A 21,100-nucleotide genomic window follows, 5' to 3' on the forward strand; every position below is an offset into this window, starting at 1 on the left:
GAGGACACCCCCGGACAGGGCCAAACAGGAAGGATATAACCCCACCCACTTTGCCAAAGCACAGCCCCCACACCACTAGAGGGATATCTTCAACCACCAACTTACCATCCTGAGACAAGGCTGAGTATAGCCCACAAAGACCTCCGCCACGGCACAACCCAAGGGGGGGGCGCCAACCCATACAGGATGACCACATCAGTGACTCAACCCACTCAGGTGACGCACCCCCTCCAGGGACGGCATGAGAGAGCCCCAGTAAGCCAGTGACTCAGCCCCTGTAATAGGGTTAGAGGCAGAGAATCCCAGTGGAAAGAGGGGAACCGGCCAGGCAGAGACAGCAAGGGCGGTTCGTTGCTCCAGAGCCTTTCCGTTCACCCTCCCACTCCTGGGCCAGACTACACTCAATCATATGACCCACTGAAGAGATGAGTCTTCAGTAGAGACTTAAAGGTTGAGACCGAGTTTGCGTCTCTGACATGGGTAGGCAGACCGTTCCATAAAAATGGAGCTCTATAGGAGAAAGCCCTGCCTCCAGCTGTTTGCTTAGAAATTCTAGGGACAATTAGGAGGCCTGCGTCTTGTGACCGTAGCGTACGTGTAGGTATGTACGGCAGGACCAAATCAGAGAGATAGGTAGGAGCAAGCCCATGTAATGCTTTGTAGGTTAGCAGTAAAACCTTGAAATCAGCCCTTGCTTTGACAGGAAGCCAGTGTAGAGAGGCTAGCACTGGAGTAATATGATCAAATTTTTTGGTTCTAGTCAGGATTCTAGCAGCCGTATTTAGCACTAACTGAAGTTTATTTAGTGCTTTATCCGGGTAGCCGGAAAGTAGAGCATTGCAGTAGTCTAACCTAGAAGTGACAAAAGCATGGACAAATTTTTCTGCATCATTTTTGGACAGAAAGTTTCTGATTTTTGCAATGTTACGTAGATGGAAAAAAGCTGTCCTTGAAATTGTCTTGATATGTTCTTCAAAAGAGAGATCAGGGTCCAGAGTAACGCCGAGATCCTTCACAGTTTTATTTGAGACGACTGTACAACCATTAAGATTAATTGTCAGATTCAACAGAAGATCTCTTTGTTTCTTGGGACCTAGAACAAGCATCTCTGTTTTGTCCGAGTTTAAAAGTAGAAAGTTTGCAGCCATCCACTTCCTTATGTCTGAAACACATTCTTCTAGCAAGGGCAATTTTGGGGCTTCACCATGTTTAATTGAAATGTACAGCTGTGTGTCATCTGCATAGCAGTGAAAGTTAACATTATGTTTTCGAATAACATCCCCAAGAGGTAAAATATATAGTGAAAACAATAGTGGTCCTAAAACGGAACCTTGAGGAACACCGAAATGCACAGTTGATTTGTCAGAGGACAAACTATTCACAGAGACAAACTGATATCTTTCTGACAGATAAGATCTAAACCAGGCCAGAACTTGTCCGTGTAGACCAATTTGGGTTTCCAATCTCTCCAAAAGAATGTGGTGATCGATGGTATCAAAAGCAGCACTAAGGTCTAGGAGCACGAGGACAGATGCAGAGCCTCGGTCCGATGCCATTAAAATGTCATTTACCACCTTCACAAGTGCCGTCTCAGTGCTATGATGGGGTCTAAAACCAGACTGAAGCATTTCGTATACATTGTTTGTCTTCAGGAAGGCAGTGAGTTGTTGCGCAACAGCCTTTTCTAAAATTTTTGAGAGGAATGGAAGATTCGATATAGGCCGATAGTTTTTTATATTTTCTGGGTCAAGGTTTGGCTTTTTCAAGAGAGGCTTTATTACTGCCACTTTTAGTGAGTTTGGTACACATCCGGTGGATAGAGAGCCGTTTATTATGTTCAACATAGGAGGGCCAAGCACAGGAAGCAGCTCTTTCAGTAGTTTAGTTGGAATAGGGTCCAGTATGCAGCTTGAAGGTTTAGAGGCCATGATTATTTTCATAATTGTGTCAAGAGATATAGTACTAAAACACTTGAGCGTCTCTCTTGATCCTAGGTCCTGGCAGAGTTGTGCAGACTCAGGACAACTGAGCTTTGAAGGAATACGCAGATTTAAGGAAGAGTCCGTAATTTGCTTTCTAATAATCATAATCTTTTCCTCAAAGAAGTTTATCACTGCTAAAGTGAAAGTCATCCTCTCTTGGGGAATGCTGCTTTTTAGTTAGCTTTGCGACAGTATCAAAAAGGAATTTCGGATTGTTCTTATTTTCCTCAATTAAGTTAGAAAAATAGGATGATCGAGCAGCAGTAAGGGCTCTTCGGTACTGCACAGTACTGTCTTTCCAAGCTAGTCGGAAGACTTCCAGTTTGGTGTGGCGCCATTTCCGTTCCAATTTTCTGGAAGCTTGCTTCAGAGCTCGGGTATTTTCTGTGTACCAGGGAGCTAGTTTCTTATGAGAAATGTTTTTAGTTTTTAGGGGTGCAACTGCATCTAGGGTATTGCGCAAGGTTAAATTGAGTTCCTCAGTTAGGTGGTTAACTGATTTTTGTCCTCTGGCGTCCTTGAGTAGACAGAGGGAATCTGGAAGGACATCAAGGAATCTTTGTGTTGTCTGTGAATTTATAGCACGACTTTTGATGATCCTTGGTTGGGGTCTGAGCAGATTATTTGTTGCAATTGCAAACGTAATAAAATGGTGGTCCGATAGTCCAGGATTATGAGGAAAAACATTAAGATCCACAACATTTATTCCATGGGACAAAACTAGGTCCAGCGTATGACTGTGACAGTGAGTGGGTCCAGAGACATGTTGGACAAAACCCACTGAGTCGATGATGGCTCCGAAAGCCTTTTGGAGTGGGTCTGTGGACTTTTCCATGTGAATATTAAAGTCACCAAAGATTAGAATATTATCCGCTATGACTACAAGGTCCGATAGGAATTCAGGGAACTCAGTGAGGAACGCTGTATATGGCCCAGGAGGCCTGTAAACAGTAGCTATAAAAAGTGATTGAGTAGGCTGCATAGATTTCATGACTAGAAGCTCAAAAGACGAAAACGTCATTTTTTTTTTTGTAAATTGAAATTTGCTATCGTAAATGTTAGCAACACCTCCGCCTTTGCGGGATGCACGGGGGATATGGTCACTAGTGTAGCCAGGAGGTGAGGCCTCATTTAACACAGTAAATTCATCAGGCTTAAGCCATGTTTCAGTCAGGCCAATCACATCAAGATTATGATCAGTGATTAGTTCATTGACTATAATTGCCTTTGAAGTAAGGGATCTAACATTAAGTAGCCCTATTTTGAGATGTGAGGTATCATGATCTCTTTCAATAATGACAGGAATGGAGGTGGTCTTTATCCTAGTGAGATTGCTAAGGCGAACACCGCCATGTTTAGTTTTGCCCAACCTAGGTCGAGGCACAGACACGGTCTCAATGGTGATAGCTGAGCTGACTACACTGACTGTGCTAGTGGCAGACTCCACTATGCTGGCAGGCTGGCTAACAGCCTGCTGCCTGGCCTGCACCCTATTTCATTGTGGAGCTAGAGGAGTTAGAGCCCTGTCTATGTTGGTAGATAAAATGAGAGCAACCCTCCAGCTAGGATGGAGTCCGTCACTCCTCAGCAGGTCAGGCTTGGTCCTGTTTGTGGGTGAGTCCCAGAAAGAGGGCCAATTATCTACAAATTCTATCTTTTGGGAGGGGCAGAAAACAGTTTTCAACCAGCGATTGAGTTGTGAGACTCTGCTGTAGAGCTCATCACTCCCCCTAACTGGGAGGGGGCCAGAGACAATTACTCGATGCCGACACATCTTTCTAGCTGATTTACACGCAGAAGCTATGTTGCGCTTGGTGATCTCTGACTGTTTCATCCTAACATCGTTGGTGCCGACGTGGATAACAATATCTCTATACTCTCTACACTCGCCAGTTTTAGCTTTAGCCAGCACCATCTTCAGATTAGCCTTAACGTCGGTAGCCCTGCCCCCCGGTAAACAGTGTATGATCGCTGGATGATTCGTTTTAAGTCTAATACTGCGGGTAATGGAGTCGCCAATGACTAGAGTTTTCAATTTGTCAGAGCTAATGGTGGGAAGCTTCGGCGTCTCAGACCCCGTAACGGGAGGAGTAGAGACCAGAGAAGACTCGGCCTCTGACTCCGACCCGCTGCTTAATGGGGAAAACCGGTTGAAAGTTTCTGTCGGCTGAATGAGCGACACCGGTTGAGCGTTCCTACAGCATTTCCTTCCAGAAACCGTGAGAAAGTTGTCCGGCTGCGGGGACTGTGCCAGGGGATTTATACTACTATCTGTACTTACTGGTGGCACAGACGCTGTTTCATCCTTTCCTACACTGAAATTATCCTTGCCTAGCGATTGCGTCTGAAGCTGGGCTTGTAGCACAGCTATCCTCGCCGTAAGGCGAGTACAGCGACTGCAATTAGAAGGCATCATGTTAATGTTACTACTTAGCTTCGGCTGTTGGAGGTCCTGACGAACCACGTCCAGATAAAGCGTCCGGAGTGAAAAAGTTGAGGAGGAAAAAACAAAAATATAAACGGTAATTAAAAAGTAAAAACCGTAAATTTGTCAGGTAGCAAAACAGGTTGGCAACAAAACACACAGACACTCAAAAACAAGTCTGCAAGTTGTGACCGGAAATGACGCCAATCAATTGGGTCCCACAACAGAGGGAACTACCGTAGCTTTGAAAACCAAACTGTTTTTAGCCAAATTCCATACGTGATTGTGTGATTTACATGGTAGCTGTCGTCAACTGGGTCCACTCTTGCCACCTCACAAGCATTTCGCTACACTCGCATTAACATCTGCTAACCATGTGTATGTGACAAATAAAATTTGATTTGAACGGTGACACCATGTCTGTTTATGTGTGTATGTGTGCTTGCGTGCGCACTTGCGCGTATGTGCGACTGTATGTATAAACTGCTCTTCTCACACATGACAGGCAGGATAAACATTTAATCACCAGGCCAACAGTGGACCGGCCAGAGAGGGTTGGAAGACCGGGGCTTTTAAATTCCCTTAAATAATCCCTATAAATAAAATACTCACCCTATAATACAGACTGTGGCTTAGCGTAGTTAAACATTGTGTATAATGCGACATTAGATGAATCCACAATGCTACGGGTTGTCTTTCGCTATTAACTCATCACTGTTGGTCAGCGGGAAGAAGGAGAGGAGATGACATGAGTGGAGTTGAGAGGAGGAGATGGGGACAAAAAGAGGATCACGAGGTTAGTTCGTAAGAATCTATTCATCATTCTGTCACCACACACTTAACTGTGTGACATCGTTCCCAGTGTCATGGATCTGCTTGTGGCTGCCATGCGGTGACAGACGATGAAGACATAATGCCACCACCTCCTAGTCCTGAAGAGAGGAGAAGAAAAAGAGGAAACAAGAGGAGAGGAGATTAAAAGGAAAAGTGTATTTGTTGACCTATAGGCTCTCCATGTTCTAGTTGCGGCTGCTAGGACGTCCCTGAACTTACCCCATCAGCTGGCCTCACATTTTCCAACCCTGCAGTGTGCTAGTGGACAACCCTTACCACGGCTGGCCACCCTACGGCCCTATCACCCTACGCTGCAGCTCACTTTTGGTGTTAAAATGCCACTGCTCTCCTGCAGGCTCAAACTGTTGGCTGACTGACTGGAGTTAAGTCACTCATGGACCCACCAGAGAGAGTTGGAAGAGAGCTTTTAAAAGCACAAGAAGTACCTTAGGAGAAAAAAAACGATGAATAAAAAGACCATTCAATCTACAGACAGTAGCTTGGCATAGTTAAACAACCATGGTGTATGATGCAACGATAGATGAATACACAATGCTACTGGTTGTCTGTCGGCTATTAACACATCACTGTTGGTTTCAAGAGGGAAGGAAAGGAGGAGATGTGAGGAGGAGAAAGGAAATGAGTGGAGGGGAGAGAGGAAAGCAGGAGAAGGGGACAAGGATCTCCTACTCATCATTCTGTCACCACACACTTAACTGTGTGACATTGCTTCCTGGTGTCATGGATCTGCTTGTGGCTGCCATGCAGTGACAGATGATGAAGACATAATAATACTACCTCCTAGTCCCGAAGAGAGGAAAGGAGTGGAGGAGAGGAGAAGAGAGGAAAGGAGTGGAGGAGAGGAGAAGAGAGGAAAGGAGTGGAGGAGAGGAGAAGAGAGGAAAGGAGTGGAGGAGAGGAGAAGAGAGGAAACTGGTCGTTCCACCTCGAGGAGGAGGGGTCGTTCCACCTCAAAAAGCAGAAGAGGATTTCGACATCCACCATCTCCGACTGTTCTGAAATCATTTCTGTTAGAAACAGATACAATTAGCATTCCGGCAACATTATTTTGTTGAAATATACACTACCGTTCAAAAGTTTGGCGTCACTTAGAAATGTCCTTGTTTTTTAAAGAAAAGCACAAAATAGCATCAAATTGATCCGAAATACAGTGTAGACATGGTTAATGTTGTAAATGACTATTGTAGCTGGAAACGGCAGATTTTTTTAAATGGAATATCTCCATAGGCGTACAGAGGCCCATTATCAGCAACCATCACTCCTGTGTTCCAATGGTAGCTAATCCTAGTTTATCATTTTAAAAGGCTAATTGATCATTAGAAAACCCTTTTGCAATTATGTTAGCACAGCTGAAAACTGTTGTACTGAATGTCAGGAAAATAACCTCACACTCAATGTCAAGAAAACAAAGGAGATGATCGTGGACTTGAGGAAACAGCAAAGGGGGCACCCCCCTATCCACATCGACGGGACAGTAGTGGAGAGGGTAGTAAGTTTTAAGTTCCTAAGTTTGTTCATAACAATAGTCTCATCATGTAGGCTATATGGGTGCTCTAAGCAACACTGCACATGCCAATACTAGAGTTTGCACACGCTATATATTTTTGTGAGAACCATCAGTAGAGTTTTTTTTTAATGCAATGGAAAACCATTTCCTTGGATTTTTTAATTCGTTGCGTGGGAGTTTAACCGCCAAAAGGTGTTTTATGTACACCGTCATCACTCACAGCCTTTTAATTGTAACAAGTAAATGTGATGGAAACGCATCTCTGGTGGGAAAATTCACTTTTTTCTATGCAGATTTGAGAATATTCACATGCAAATCTGTAGCCAATTGGATGAAAACCTAGCTATTGAGTTAGACATGAGGAATCCAAAGAAATTGTCAAAGTTTGCATTTGAAACTGTGGCCAGCTAAACAAAACCAAGCATGGGTTGCTGTCATACCTGGTCCATAGCCTGCTTACAGGGTAAGAAAAACAGTATTTACTTTTGTAATTTGGGTGAACTATCCCATTAACAATGATCGCCAGATAGCAGGAACAGCCCCATCTAGTGGCCAACCTGGTAATATCAGGATGCAGGATGGGATATAAACCCAACAGCTTAAATTACAAATGTCTGTGAACAGGGGGAAAAACACGTGGGTGTCATGGTTTGCTTAAATGTTATGGAACGACCCGGAGAGGACAAGAGAAGGGAGTAGAGGAGAAAGAGAGGAGATTCAACAGAACGAAACAGTATATTTGTTGGCCCATAGTCGCTCCACGTTGTAGCTGCCCACTCGGCCGTTCCTGAACTTACCCAACCAGCTGACCTCACACTTTCCACTCCTGCAGTGTGCTTGAGGACAACCCGTGGAAAACACCACAGCTGGCCACCCTCCGGCCCTATCACATCTACACTGCAACTCACTTTATTAGTGTTAAAATGCCACTGCTCTCCTGCAGGCTCTCTGGTTTTATGGTACTGCTAATTGTGTTTTAGACTAAAACGCACACACATGCTGGCACACGCACACACACACAACAGGTAGCTTCAGGCGGCACACATGCATACACACACACATACACACACACACACACACACACACGCACATCAAATCAGTGTATTGATCACGTGCGCTCGGTAAAATGAAATGCTTACTTGCAAACTCTTCTCTACTATGCAGTACAATGTCAATATCAATCAAGAATCACACCAGGTAGCTTCAGGCGGTCCAGCTGGTCATGGGAAGATTAGTACTGTACTATACGTCAGCTGCAGGAGAACTAACTCTTGGCACAATAAGACCCGAAGCCATGTTTTAACTGCTGCTCTTTGTTCTGAAAGCTGTTGTTTATTTCTCAGCGTTCTTGTTGGTTGCTGATATACAAGCACAGTGTGGTCTAAATATCAGATCACATGTCTGTTGATTTTAATAAAGTATTGTGGGGACATTGGATATTTAAGAGAAGATTCTGGGTAAAGCTAAGGAGATCGGGCACAGACTGACAGTCCAGTAGGGGCTTTGATTCGAGAAAGTCTTATACTGGGCAAAAGTTTTAACGTAATATGAGCAAAAATAAAAGATCCCAGAAATGTTCCATCTGCAGATGTTCCAGCTGCACAAAAAGTGTATTTCTCTCAAATGTTTTGGGCAAATATGTTAACATCCCTGTTACTGAGCTTTTCTCCTTTGCCATGGCAACCCATCCACCTGACAGGTGTTGCATATCAATAATCTAATTAAACAGCGTCAGCTTCTTCACCTGCGGGATGGTCTGAGACGAGTGTGGGCGAGCGGTTTGCTGAGGTCAACATTGTGGAAGTAGTGACCCATGGTGTCGGTGGCATTATGGTATGGGCAGGAATAAGCTACGGACAACGAAACACAATTGCATTTTATCGATGGCAATTTGAATGCACAGAGATACCGTGACGAGATCCCGAGGTCCATTGTTGTGCCATTCATCCACCGCCCATCACCTCATGTTTCAGCATGATAAGGCACGTCGCAAGGATCTGTACACAATTCCTGGAAGCTGAAAATATCCCAGTTCTTCCATGGCCTGTGTACTCACCAGACATGCCACCTATTGAACATGTTTGGGATGTTCTGGATCGACGTGTATGACAGTGTGTTCCAGTTCCCACCAATATCCAGCAACTTCGCGCGAGAGGAGTGGGACAACATTCTACAGGCCACAGTCAACAGCCTGATCAACTCTATGTGAAGGAGATGTGTTGCGCTGCATGAGTCAAATGGTGTCCCCCAGATACTGACTAGTTTTCTGATCCACACCCCAACCTTTTTTTAAGGTATCTGTGACCAACAGATGCATTTCTGTATTCCTGGTCATGTGAAATCCATAGATTAGGGCCTAATGAATTCATTTAAATTGACTGATTTCCATATATGAACTGTAACTCAGTACAGTCTTTTGAAATTGTTGCATGTTGTGTCATTTCTTGGTGTAAAAGGTGTCATACTCAGTGGGGCTTGAGTTGTAGAGAATGTGGATCTGCCCGTTTACTGTTCAGCTGTGCCTCGGCTGATTTTTCCCATGACAAACTAACCCTCTCTGGTCTAGATTATACTGCAGTTCCCAAAACACACACACACACACACACGTACACACGTACAAGCCCTGTAAACCATCAGCACCGATAATCACTACAAGACAAGGTATTGACACAGCGCTATGTGTTTGCTCGTGTGTACTCGTGTGTGTGTGTGTGTGTGGCTGCATGGTGCTGATTTGCGTGGGTTTGTAAACAATACTTGGCACAAACTATTAAAGACTGACGCACACACACACTAACCTTCTCCATCTGAGGTTCAGAGACAGGAATCTGTGTTTACATCAGTCAGCTCTACCTTCTGTTTCATACAGAAACATTAACCTTGGGGTAAGGTTACTGGTGTGTGTGTGTGTGTGTGTGTGTGTGTGTGTGTGTGTGTGTGTGTGTGTGTGTGTGTGTGTGTGTGTGTGTGTGTGTGTGTGTGTGTGTGTGTGTGTGTGTGTTTCCATGGGTGTAACTATTTTCTCATATTGGTGATAATGATTGAAAACAAGTTGGATGGCTTTGCTCTCTGCATACACCACACACACACACACAGGTGGACGGTCAGTCAGAGGCTAAAGGTCAGAGGTGAGCCTTTTGCTAATGATATTATTTACCCGGAGCAATTGGGTGAGGTCAAATGGAGCTCCTCAAAGTGAATGCACCTGAGGAAAGAGAACTCACCAGCCACCTACTTTATTCTTTCTCTCCCTCTGTTTTACCTTTTCCGTCTGCACAGTGAAGCGCTGACTGCGCTGTAGCCATGGTTATATTTCGCTCCCTCCTTCTGTACTTTAAGTAGGGAAGAAATCAAGACTGCTGATTTCATCTACACACACACACACACACACACACAATTATGACAGTGCCAGTTCTGTCTACACTGTTAACCCTCATTAATATTGCGGCTGTGTTTAACGAGTGGACTGCTGGAGGGTGGAAGGACGTGAGTTAATCGTGTTAAAGGGATACCTCAGGAGTTTGGCAATGAGGCCCTTTATCTATTTATCCAGAGTCCGATGAACTCGTAGATATCATTTTATGTCTGCGTGTGCAGTTTTGAAGGAAGTTTCTAACTAGCACCAGGGCAAATTGCTAACAAGCGTTAAGTCTATGCTTATCTATGCTTATCTGCTAGCAGATTCCCATAGACATCCAGCATGGTAGCAGATTCCCATAGACTTCCAGTCATTGCGCTAACGCTAGTTATCATTGGCTCGCAAAACTACCTCCCATCTTCATACTGGACACAGAGACATAAAAATGGTACGCACAAATTCATCTGAATCTGGGGAAGTAGATAAATCCCGATGTGTCCCTTTAATGTGTTACAAGTGTCTGCTGTCAGTTCGGCATATGACCAATAGCTCTGTTAAAGCGATGTGTATCAAACGCGTTTACTCGTTAGCAGTTACTGTAGTGTGTTACAGTGAAGTGACTCAGCTCAAAGACGCGCGAGCGCACACACAGCACTGCAAAACCTGTTCCCAACTATTGACAAACTGTTTCCACAAAGGAGAGAGCTTGGAGTGTGTAAATGGTTTACACGTGTTTGAACATTCGGGGTAAGAATGGTAATGGGTTGTGTTGGTGTGGTGTGGTGTGGTGTGCGCCTGCCTGCATGCGCTCTATAATGGAATCAATATCTCCCTGTGTGTGTTGCCTACAGGCAATTTACAAAACTAATGATCATTTTCTAAAGTCACTGGAACTTTTGGTAGTAGCAGGCAATGGTAACTATGGTAACTTATACTTAACTTTAGAATGCCGTATTAATATACCGTAGAAATGTTTTATATCTGTCCATGAGTTTCTAGTAGAAAGACCATAAGGTTCAAGAGGAAACGGCCAAGTGATTGATAAATGTATCTAATCAACAATCTGCAACTCTTCCAACTATAGATTATTTTCACAACTGCCACCAGTTTGACACCGAAACATTTACAATAAAAAAAACATATTGACATAGTCAAATAAGTGTGTACATGTTTTGTATTATTTTTATGTTGAAACCCTCATATTAAACACCAATGTTATTCACTAAGTTGATGGTTTATATTTAGCATCATGTTTGACAGCTTTGCCAATCTATTTTTTATTTTAATATCGTCTTATATGATTATTTTATATATTTTATATGTGATATGGCCGGAGATAATTAGACAGCTGTGATAATCTGAAATTCTCCAAAAGGCCACAAAATGACTTAAAAGTTACCAAAATGCTTAAAGTTTACTGGTAAACTTTTGAAAAAGTATACCCTCCCTCTGCAACCCTACTTCCAGGGTTGATATAAGGAGGGTTTGAAAATGCAAAAATTCTAAAAACCAGTTTTTGCTCTGTCATTATGGAGTATTGTGTGTAGATTGATGAGGGGAAAAAACTATTCTATCCATTTTAGAGTAAGGTTGTAATGTAACAATGTGGGGAAATGTTAATGGGTCTGAATACTTTCCGAATGCACTGTATGTCTATGGTTGGTTGCGGCTGTCAATTTGCCTTTAGCAAATTTCTAAATACGCACGAAAAACATAGTTTGGAAAGCAAATGCTGTCATTACTAAATGTGTATTGTTATAGACATTAAAAATAATGATACACACAAAAACATTTGACTAAATATTCGATTAATCGGTCTCCTAAAAGCAATCTTTGAAAGAGAGAGGGTATCTGATTTCATTGGTCCTCAACCCGCAGCTCAGACACTTCATTCAGGATAAATGGAGTTAGCTACCCCCGGAGAAGGTTGGGGGGAAGTTCTGAAACATTTGTTGCCAAATACTTTTAACTGGCTAAAAAGTCAGCCACTTTCATGGTACCAGTTATCCCGAGTTGAACTCAGACTTGACCAAAGTTACCTCGCTAACTCTTCAAACCTGATTCATAGTATAGGGCTCTTCTCTCCTCTGTCTGTCTGTATGGTGTGTGTGTGCTTGTGTGTGCACTTATGTGTCGAAAAGTGCAGACAGCCCTAGGTTTGAATGTCAGGAGTATGCATTCAATGTGGTTTTCCATACAGGTAGACAGACACCCATTGGTTAGAAAAGAAAACCTTGCACACACCCCGACTTAATACATTTAATAATCAGTACAGTCAGCAACAGTCATTGCTTTCCTGCTTGGATTAGACTGACATTTTTGTTTGTTTTATTGGCCAGGAGGGACCCCCTGCCATCATCCAGAGCAGCAGCCAATAAGGACCAGGCTCCCCAGCATTCTAGTGATGTCATTCCTGATGCTGAGGACCTGTTTGAGGACATCTGAGTTCTAACCACTCACTCCTCAATCAAATTCTTTCCCTCCCTCACTCCTTTCATCTCTCTCTCCCTCCATCACTTTCGTCTGTCACTCTATCAGCCGGTCCCAACTCTCTTAGAACCCCTTCCCCTAATTAACCCCTTCGATGTTTGGAAATCTGAAAGATCTGGATAGGTGTAAGGAGCTTCCATCCTATTCCTTCCACCTTACAGATCCAAATGTAAAAGTGTATTATTAATATCATGAATTTGGCATCCTATTTATGGTGATAATGGTAACTAATTTTAAAATGACAAAGATCCAATCAACTATGGATAGTATACCTAGTTTCACTCTGCATACATAAATCTAATGTGAGTCGGAATGTACTTTCACATACACTGTAAAATAAATATATATATATATATATATATTCAGCGTACAATTGTAAGGTAACCATCCAGGCCCGGCTCGAGGAGGACATGACCGAGGGAACATTTTAAATTCATGTGGGGGGGCTCTTCGACCCTCCTAACAAGTTACCTTAGTCTGAAGCTATTGATGTGCATACTGGTGTCAAACTTGTCCGCAGTATGTATAGGTGCGTTGATAAACCGCAATGTGATGCTGAATTGGAAAAGCTTTGCCAGGAGGGCACCGAGCACGCCAGCTCCAAGGAAACGATGGAGACAACTCTGCGAGAGTATGTCGTTGAAAGCACAAAGCATTTTTTAAATATTTTTTTTGCAAACAGACAGAAAATGTGTTTGGAAAAATGTTTTGGCAAGCTCACAATCCTATTGCAGCTGGTTGCCTTACAATTGTACAATTTAATCAACATATATTGTTTTCATTATTTATTTTAGTGTACAGCTATTGTCAGAGGAGTTACTTTCAACGATTCAATGGTAGTCTACGCAGATGAGTATGAAAGTTGATCGATGTCTAACTGTGTTGACATGATAGCTCAGCATATGCAAGCTTGTTTCCAAAGCTAAGTAGGATACATGGAGGTAGGCAACTAGATGATAGACTCGTTCTCACTGAAGTGCATTACCCCTCATATACCTGTAGTAGTCGCTGTTCAGGCAGGAATTGTTGGAGTGGCTTCACATTTGATGTCAATATACACTATATATACAAAAGGATGTGGACACCCCTTCAAATTCGTGGATTTGGCTATTTCAGCCACTGACTGGTTTATAAAATGAGCACACAGCCATGTAATCTCCATAGACAAACATTGGCAGTAGAATTGCCTTACTGAAGAGCTCAATCATTGGGTGCCACCTTTCCAACAAGCCAGTTCGTCAAGTTTTGGCCCTGCTAGAGGTGCTGTAGGTGCTGTTATTGTGAAGTGGAAACGTCTAGGAGCAACGTCGGCTCAGCTGAGAAGTGGTAGGCCACACAAGCTCGCAGAACAGGACTGGCAAGTGCTGAACCGCGTAGCGCGTAAAAATCGTCTGGGTTTCCATGGCCGAGCAGCAACACACAAGCCTAAGATCACCATGCGCAATGCCAAGCGTATGCTGGAATGGTGTAAAGCTCGCTGCCATTGGACTCTAGGAGCAGTGGAAACACTCCTAGAGTCCAATTGGCCTAATCGCCCAACATCAGTGCCCGACTTCACTAATGCTCCTGTGGCTGAATGGAAGCAAGTCCCCGCAGCAATGTTCCAACATATAGCAGCAAAGTGGGACCAACTCCATATTAATGCTCATGATTTTGGAATGAGATGTTCGACGAGCAGGTGTCCACATACTTTTGGTAATGTAGTGCACCTCTTTATATAGGTTGATGGCATGATGTTGAAACGTTGACTTTGATTCAAACCATTTTACTCTTAACATTGAAACAACAAATATAGGATGAAAAATATTTTTACCGTTTCAATGTGGAGTTTTCAACACAATTTCAACATTTACAAGTTCTGATGATTATGTTGAAATTAGATTGTTAGTCAGGTTAGTGTTTAAGTTTAATCTTTATCCTAATTTCAATGTTTGCAATGTTTGTTGAAATGTGATGAAAACCGCATTCGTTTACTTTTTGAAAATCCATATGTGCTTTCCACGTCCGCAATAGGTTGACAAATGACGTTGAAACATCGGTTCAACCACTGTGTTCCCAGTGGGTTGCTTCAGTCTCTCTATCCCTCTACACAGGGGTGGCCAACACCTGGTTCTACTAATCAGCCTTGCTAGAACCTGACTGAGCATGTCAAGGTCCTGGCTCGCGTCCTACCCCTTCCTCTACCTAACCTAAGGACCACCAGGACCTTGACATGTCGCATCGGGTTCTAGCAAGGCTGGAACAAAAGCCTGAATACCTAGCTCGACACCTCTGCACAGCCACCCTTCCTCTACCAGTATTACTTCCCGCTCTTCTCTAGCCTCCATCTCGCTGTTAATCCTCCACCACTCCCTCCCGTCTCCTTCTCTATCACTGTCCCTACTCAGCCCAGCCCACTACTACACAGAGGAAGTCAAGGAGACCGTTATAGAGAGAAGGGAATTAGACATATATATATTTTTTGTAGTGCAAATGTATAATAATTTATAATGCTGTAACAAAGGGGATCTTTTTGTACTCGATATGGACAAAACATTAACTGTGTAAAGATCAGTCTTTGTGCTGTTTTTAGTATGATGAAGAGAAGTGTTGGTTCTTTATGTGTATGAAACACGAGTAAAGTGTAATAAAACGTAGGTTAACAACATGAAGTATAACAAACGTTGTTGTGGTCTTTAGTATGTTAACTGTGGTTCGGTAATGATCGGTTCTGGCTATTCTACGCACAGAATGTGTATGTTAAAGCTACACATGTATTATATCGCATCCCGGAAGACATTGAAAACATTGTGAAATTATTCCCGGAGTTTGGGATTCCGCCAGCGACCTACTGAGTCATTGAAAGTTATAGAGCATAAATTGGGGCGTCTCTCTCTCTCCTCTCTCTCTCAATTCAATTGAAGGGCTTTATTGTCATGGGAAACATATGTTTACATTGCCAAAGCAAGTGAAGTAGATAATAAACAGAAGAGAAATAAACAATAAAAATGTATTGTAAACATTACACTCACAAAGGTTCCAAAAGAATAAAGACATTTCAAATGCCATATGTGCAAATAGTTACAAGTACAAAAGGGAAGATAAATAAACATAAATATGGGTTGTATTTACAGTGGTGTTTGTTCTTCACTGGTTGCTCTTTTCTTGTGGCAACAGATCATACATCTTGCTTCTGTGATGGAACACTGGGATTTCACCGAATAGATATGGGAGTTTATCGATATTGGGTTTGTTTTCGAATTCTTTGTGGGTCTGTGTAATCTGAGGGAAATGTCTCTCTCTCTATTACGGTCATACGTTTGGCAGGAAGTTAGGAAGTGCAGCTCAGTTTCCACCTCTCTCTCTCTCTGTTTTCTGATACGGGGCGGTATCAACATTGGGGTGTAGAACGTGTGCCCCTCCTCTTGCTGGTGACAGATAATAGTAGCGGGTGTGAGAAGGATTTGAACTTGCAACCGAGGCAGAGTGGAGGAGACTCCTAGTTGATGACCGAGCAGACTGCGCTCCGAAGAGAGAGGAAAAGAGAGCGCTATAACAGCTGGGACCAAAACATCTGTGCGCTAATCTACTCTTCTGGACCTTGTTCTGGGACTGGAACCCGGGCTCTTTGGAAACTAGATCGATGGATATCAGGACCCAAGGTATGATATTATAAATGTTAATTGAATTGCTTTTTTTTATGTAGGCATATTGTATTTTATCATATACTAAGGTTTGTTTTATTATGCCTTTCAAACAAACTGCGGCTTACTCCCGTTGCTTAGCCTACGAGTCGATTTGCAGTTTCACATCGATATCTGTTCATTGACATGTCTGACGCTTTGTTTGCTGTGATTTATCACCAGAGAGATGTCAGTGTTATGGTGGCCAGGTTGATTTATGTTCTCACACTGATAAAGGATAGCTGATCACCGATGAGTTAGTCACAAATAACCTTGTCAGCACAGCTGCTGAGGCTGAGCGCGAGGCGAGCGAGTTTATCAATTCAGCTTCGGGGACGCCTCCGAGTGGCGCGCGCGTCACAGGCAGCTGTCCAGTTGCGCACGGAAACGTCCGTAGTAAAGTCGTCCCCAGTTTCAGCCAGGTGTGTGTGTCTTAATCCCGTGTCCACGGAGCTGCTGGACTGATGTTGTCCCTGCTTGTCGAAGCGGTTGTCACAGTGTGTCATTTCATTGATTGTTACAATACTACTCACCTTAATCAAAGCAGCGCCCCACCAGTTTTTCTTTATAACACATTTCATGGAATTCTACTCATTTTGCCATAGCGCACAGATGCGGTTTTAAAGCACATTTCCTGCAATTATACCCATTTTGCCTTGAGGTGGAGATACATTTTTACAGTTTTAAAGTTAATTACCTGCAATTCTACACATGACTTACGCCATGTTAATGATATTTGAGTGAGAGTGACTAACAAAATCAATGGGGGCCCTCTGGAGGCCAGGGCCCCTGAGCACGTGCCTTGCGGGGTCCGTATTTGGCCCTGATTACTACAAGTTTAAGTAACTGCATAGACTAACTTACCAAGCAAAAAATTGTTAGCTGGCGTGGCTAATTGAGTAACTCAGTGACTAACAGCACAAGAGAAAAACTGCTGATGCATACCCAAATATTTAACTTACACCTTGTGTATTCTACTATTCGAACTAAACAGTGAGTTGAGCTCCCGACTGAGTTCCTTAAAAAAATAATGTATATATTTTGTTTTGGGTCGGGGCCCCCTAGTGGCCAGAGGTCGAAGCAAACGCTTATATCGCTTATGTCTGGAACCTGCCCTGACTATGGCTCGCTAGCTCTGCGTTTGTGTTTTACTGAATCATTTCATTGTTGAATTGAAGTGAAGTAGGTTGAAGCAAGTTTAGCATGTAGGGTTTTCAACACTGAAAGCCTAAACAACAAGAACCATGTCTACTGTTGTGGCAGAATTGGGGTGAGCTGTTGTAACTTCTTAAGCATTATGCTCCGTTCATCTGTGATGTCAAGGCCTTTCATAGACTCCTGTTATGTCTGCATCCTAAAACAAGGCCATTGCGTTCTGGAACAGTTGCTTGTATAAAATGACTATTGTGTGACAATATGATTGTATTATCACCTCTCACTATATAAGGGACATGGAACCATTTATTTTTGGAGCTCCTTCTCTGACTGCGATCAGAGAGGGATACGAGTCGATTTGCAGTTTCACATCGATATCTGTTCATTGACAAGTCTGACGCTTTGTTTGCTGTGATTTATCACCAGAGAGATGTCAGCGTTATGGTGGCCAGGTTGATTTATGTTCTCACACAGATAACCTTATCTGTGATCAGCTGTCCTCTGTCAGCACAGCTGTTGAGGCTGAGCGCGAGGCGAGCGAGTTTATCTGTTCGACTTCGGGGACGCCTCCGAGTGGCGCGTGCGTCACAGGCAGCTGTCCAGTTGCGCACGGAACCGTCCGTAGTAAAGTCGTCCCCAGTTTCAGCCAGGTGTGTGTGTCTTAATCCCGTGTCCACGGAGCTGCTGGACTGATGTTGTCCCTGCTTGTCGAAGCGGTTGTCACAGTGTGTCATTTCATTGATTGTTACAATACTACTCACCTTAATCAAAGCAGCGCCCCACCAGTTTTTCTTTATAACACATTTCATGGAATTCTACTCATTTTGCCATAGCGCACAGATGCGGTTTTAAAGCACATTTCCTGCAATTATACCCATTTTGCCTTGAGGTGGAGATACATTTTTACAGTTTTAAAGTTAATTACCTGCAATTCTACACATGACTTACGCCATGTTAATGATATTTGAGTGAGAGTGACTAACAAAATCAATGGGGGCCCTCTGGAGGCCAGGGCCCCTGGGCACGTGCCTTGCGGGGTCCGTATTTGGCCCTGATTACTACAAGTTTAAGTAACTGCATAGACTAACTTACCAAGCAAAAAATTGTTAGCTGACTTGGCTAATTGAGTAACTCAGTGACCGACAACACAAGAGAAAAACTGCTGATGCATACCCAAATATTTAACTTACACCTTGTGTATTCTACTATTCGAACTAAACAGTAAGTTGAGATCCCGACTGAGTTCCTTAAAAAAATAATATACAGTTGAAGTCAGAAGTTTACATACACTTAGGTTGGAGTCATTAAAACTTGTTTTTCAACCACTCCACAAATGTATTGTTAACAAACAATCGTTTTGGAAAGTCGGTTAGGACATCTACTTTGTGCATGACACAAGTACTTTTTCCAACAATTGTTTACAGACAGATTGTTTCACTTAGAATTCACTGTATCACGATTCCAGTGGGTCAGAAGTTTACATAACCTAAGTTGACTATGCCTTTAAACAGTTTGGAAAATTCCAGAAAATGATGTCATGGCTTTAGAAGATTCTGTTAGGCTAATTGACATAATTTGAGTCAATTGGAGGTGTACCTGTGGATGTATTTCATGGCCTACCTTCAAACTCAGTGCCTCTTTGCTTGATATCATGGGAAAATCAAAAGAAATCAGCCAAGACCTCAGAAAAAAATTGTAGACCTCCACAAATCTGGTTCGTCCTTGGGAGCAATTTCCAGACGCCTGAAGGTACCACGTTCATCTGAATAGACAATAGTACGCAAGTATAAACACCATGGGACCACTCAGCCGTCATACCACTCAGGAAGGAGATGCGTTCTGTCTCCTAGAGATGCACATACTTTGGTGCGAAAAGTGCAAATCAATCCCAGAACAACAGCAAAGTACCTTGTGAAGATGCTGGAGGAAACAGGTACAAAAGTATTTATATCCACAGTAAAATGAGTCCTATATCGACATAACCTGAAAGGCCGCCCAGCAAGGAAGAAGCCATTGCTCTAAAACCGCCATAAAAAAAAGTCAGACTACGGTTTGCAACTGCACATTGGGACAAAGATTGTACTATTTGGAGAAATGTCCTCTGGTTTGATGAAACAAAAATAAAACTGTTTGGCCATAATGACCATTGTCGTGTTTAGAAGTAAAAGGGGGAAGCTTGCAAGCTGAAGAACACCATCCCAACAGTGAAGCACGGGGATGGCAGCATCATGTTGTGGGAGTGCTTTGCTGCAAGAGGGACTGGTGCACTTCACAAAATAGTTGGCATCATGAGGGAGGAAAATGATGTGGATATTTTGAAGCGACATCTAAAGACATCAGTCAGGAAGTTAAAGCTTGGTTGCAAATGGATCTTCCAAATGGACAATGACCCCAAGCATACTTCCAAAGTTGTGGCAAAATGACTTAAGGACAACAAAGTCAAGGTATTGGAGTGGCCATCACAAAGCCCTGATCTCAATCCTATAGCAAATTTGAGGTCAGAACTGAAAAAGCATGTGCGAGCAAGGAGGTCAACAAACCTGACTCAGTTACACCAGCTCTGTCAGAAGGAATGGGCCAAAATTCACCCAACTTATTTTGGGAAGCTTGTTCAAGGCTACCTGAAATGTTTGATCCATTTAAACAATTTAAAAGCAATGCTACCAAATACTAATTGAGTGTATGTAAACTTCTGACCCACTGGGAATGTGATGAAAGAAATAACAGATGAAATAAATCATTCTCTCTACTATTATTCTGACATTTCACATTCTTCAAATAAAGTGGTGTTCCTAACTGACCTAAGACAGGGCATTTTCACTAGGATTAAATGTCAGGAATTGTGAAAAACTGAGTTTAAATGTATTTGGCTGAGGTGTATGTAAACTTCTGACTTCAACTGTATGTATTTTGTTTTGGGTCGGGGCCCCCTAGTGGCCTGGGGCCGAAGCAAATGCTTATGTCGCTTATGTCTGGAACCTGCCCCGACTATGGCTCCCTAGCTCTGCGTTTGTGTTGAAGCAAGGTTGAAGGTTGAAGCAAGTTTAGTATGTAGGGATTTCAACACTGAAAGCCTAAACAACAAGAATCATGTCTACTGTTGTGGCAGAATTGGGGTGAGCTGTTGTAACTTCTTAAGCATTATGCTCCGTTCATCTGTGATGTCAAGGCCTTTCATAGACTCCTGTTATGTCTGCATCCTAACACAAGGCCATTGTGTTCTGGAACAGTTGCTTGTATAAAATAGCTGTTCTGTGGCAATATGATTGTATTATCACCTCTCACTATATAAGGGACATGGAACCATTTATTTTTGGAGCTCCTTCCCTGACTGCGATCAGAGAGGGAACTACCTTGTAGCTGCTTGATTGAAATATTCACTGTTCTACAATTCAATTAGTCTCTGCCTTAATCTTTGGATCAAGTTTTCCACAACACTACATAGGCCTACAATATGTTACTTCCCCAGATTTGGTCAATACTTGCAAGAACTGACTGCATAGTTTTCCCAATAGGGTCATGCAATAGGCTCCTGGAGTCATACTAGGGGTTTATTCGTGTGTGTGTGTGTGTGTGTGTGTGTGTGTGTGTGTGTGTGTGTGTGTGTGTGCGTGTGCGTGCGTGCGGGTGCACAGATAGAGCTTTCTCTATTCTCAGGGAATGATG

At 43.0% G+C, this 21,100-nt stretch overlaps 2 protein-coding genes across 2 annotated transcripts in view; both read left to right on the plus strand.

Moving 5' to 3' along the window:
* LOC139388365 (X-ray repair complementing defective repair in Chinese hamster cells 4) overlaps positions 1-15,278 on the plus strand; it is a 35,875-nt gene extending 20,597 nt beyond the window's left edge. Inside the window, exon 8 of the mRNA XM_071134983.1 lies at positions 12,467-15,278. Coding sequence (XP_070991084.1) covers positions 12,467-12,572 — 106 coding nt within the window. The 3' untranslated portion in view covers positions 12,573-15,278. The remainder of the gene's footprint in view (positions 1-12,466) is intronic.
* A 790-nt stretch (positions 15,279-16,068) lies between these two features.
* Positions 16,069-21,100, plus strand: part of LOC139388588 (versican b) — a 36,863-nt gene continuing 31,831 nt past the window's right edge. Inside the window, exon 1 of the mRNA XM_071135341.1 lies at positions 16,069-16,258. Coding sequence (XP_070991442.1) covers positions 16,240-16,258 — 19 coding nt within the window. The 5' untranslated portion in view covers positions 16,069-16,239. The remainder of the gene's footprint in view (positions 16,259-21,100) is intronic.

Source organism: Oncorhynchus clarkii, chromosome 29, assembly GCF_045791955.1.
Source record: "Oncorhynchus clarkii lewisi isolate Uvic-CL-2024 chromosome 29, UVic_Ocla_1.0, whole genome shotgun sequence".
In the NCBI taxonomy this organism is placed as follows: domain Eukaryota; kingdom Metazoa; phylum Chordata; class Actinopteri; order Salmoniformes; family Salmonidae; genus Oncorhynchus; species Oncorhynchus clarkii.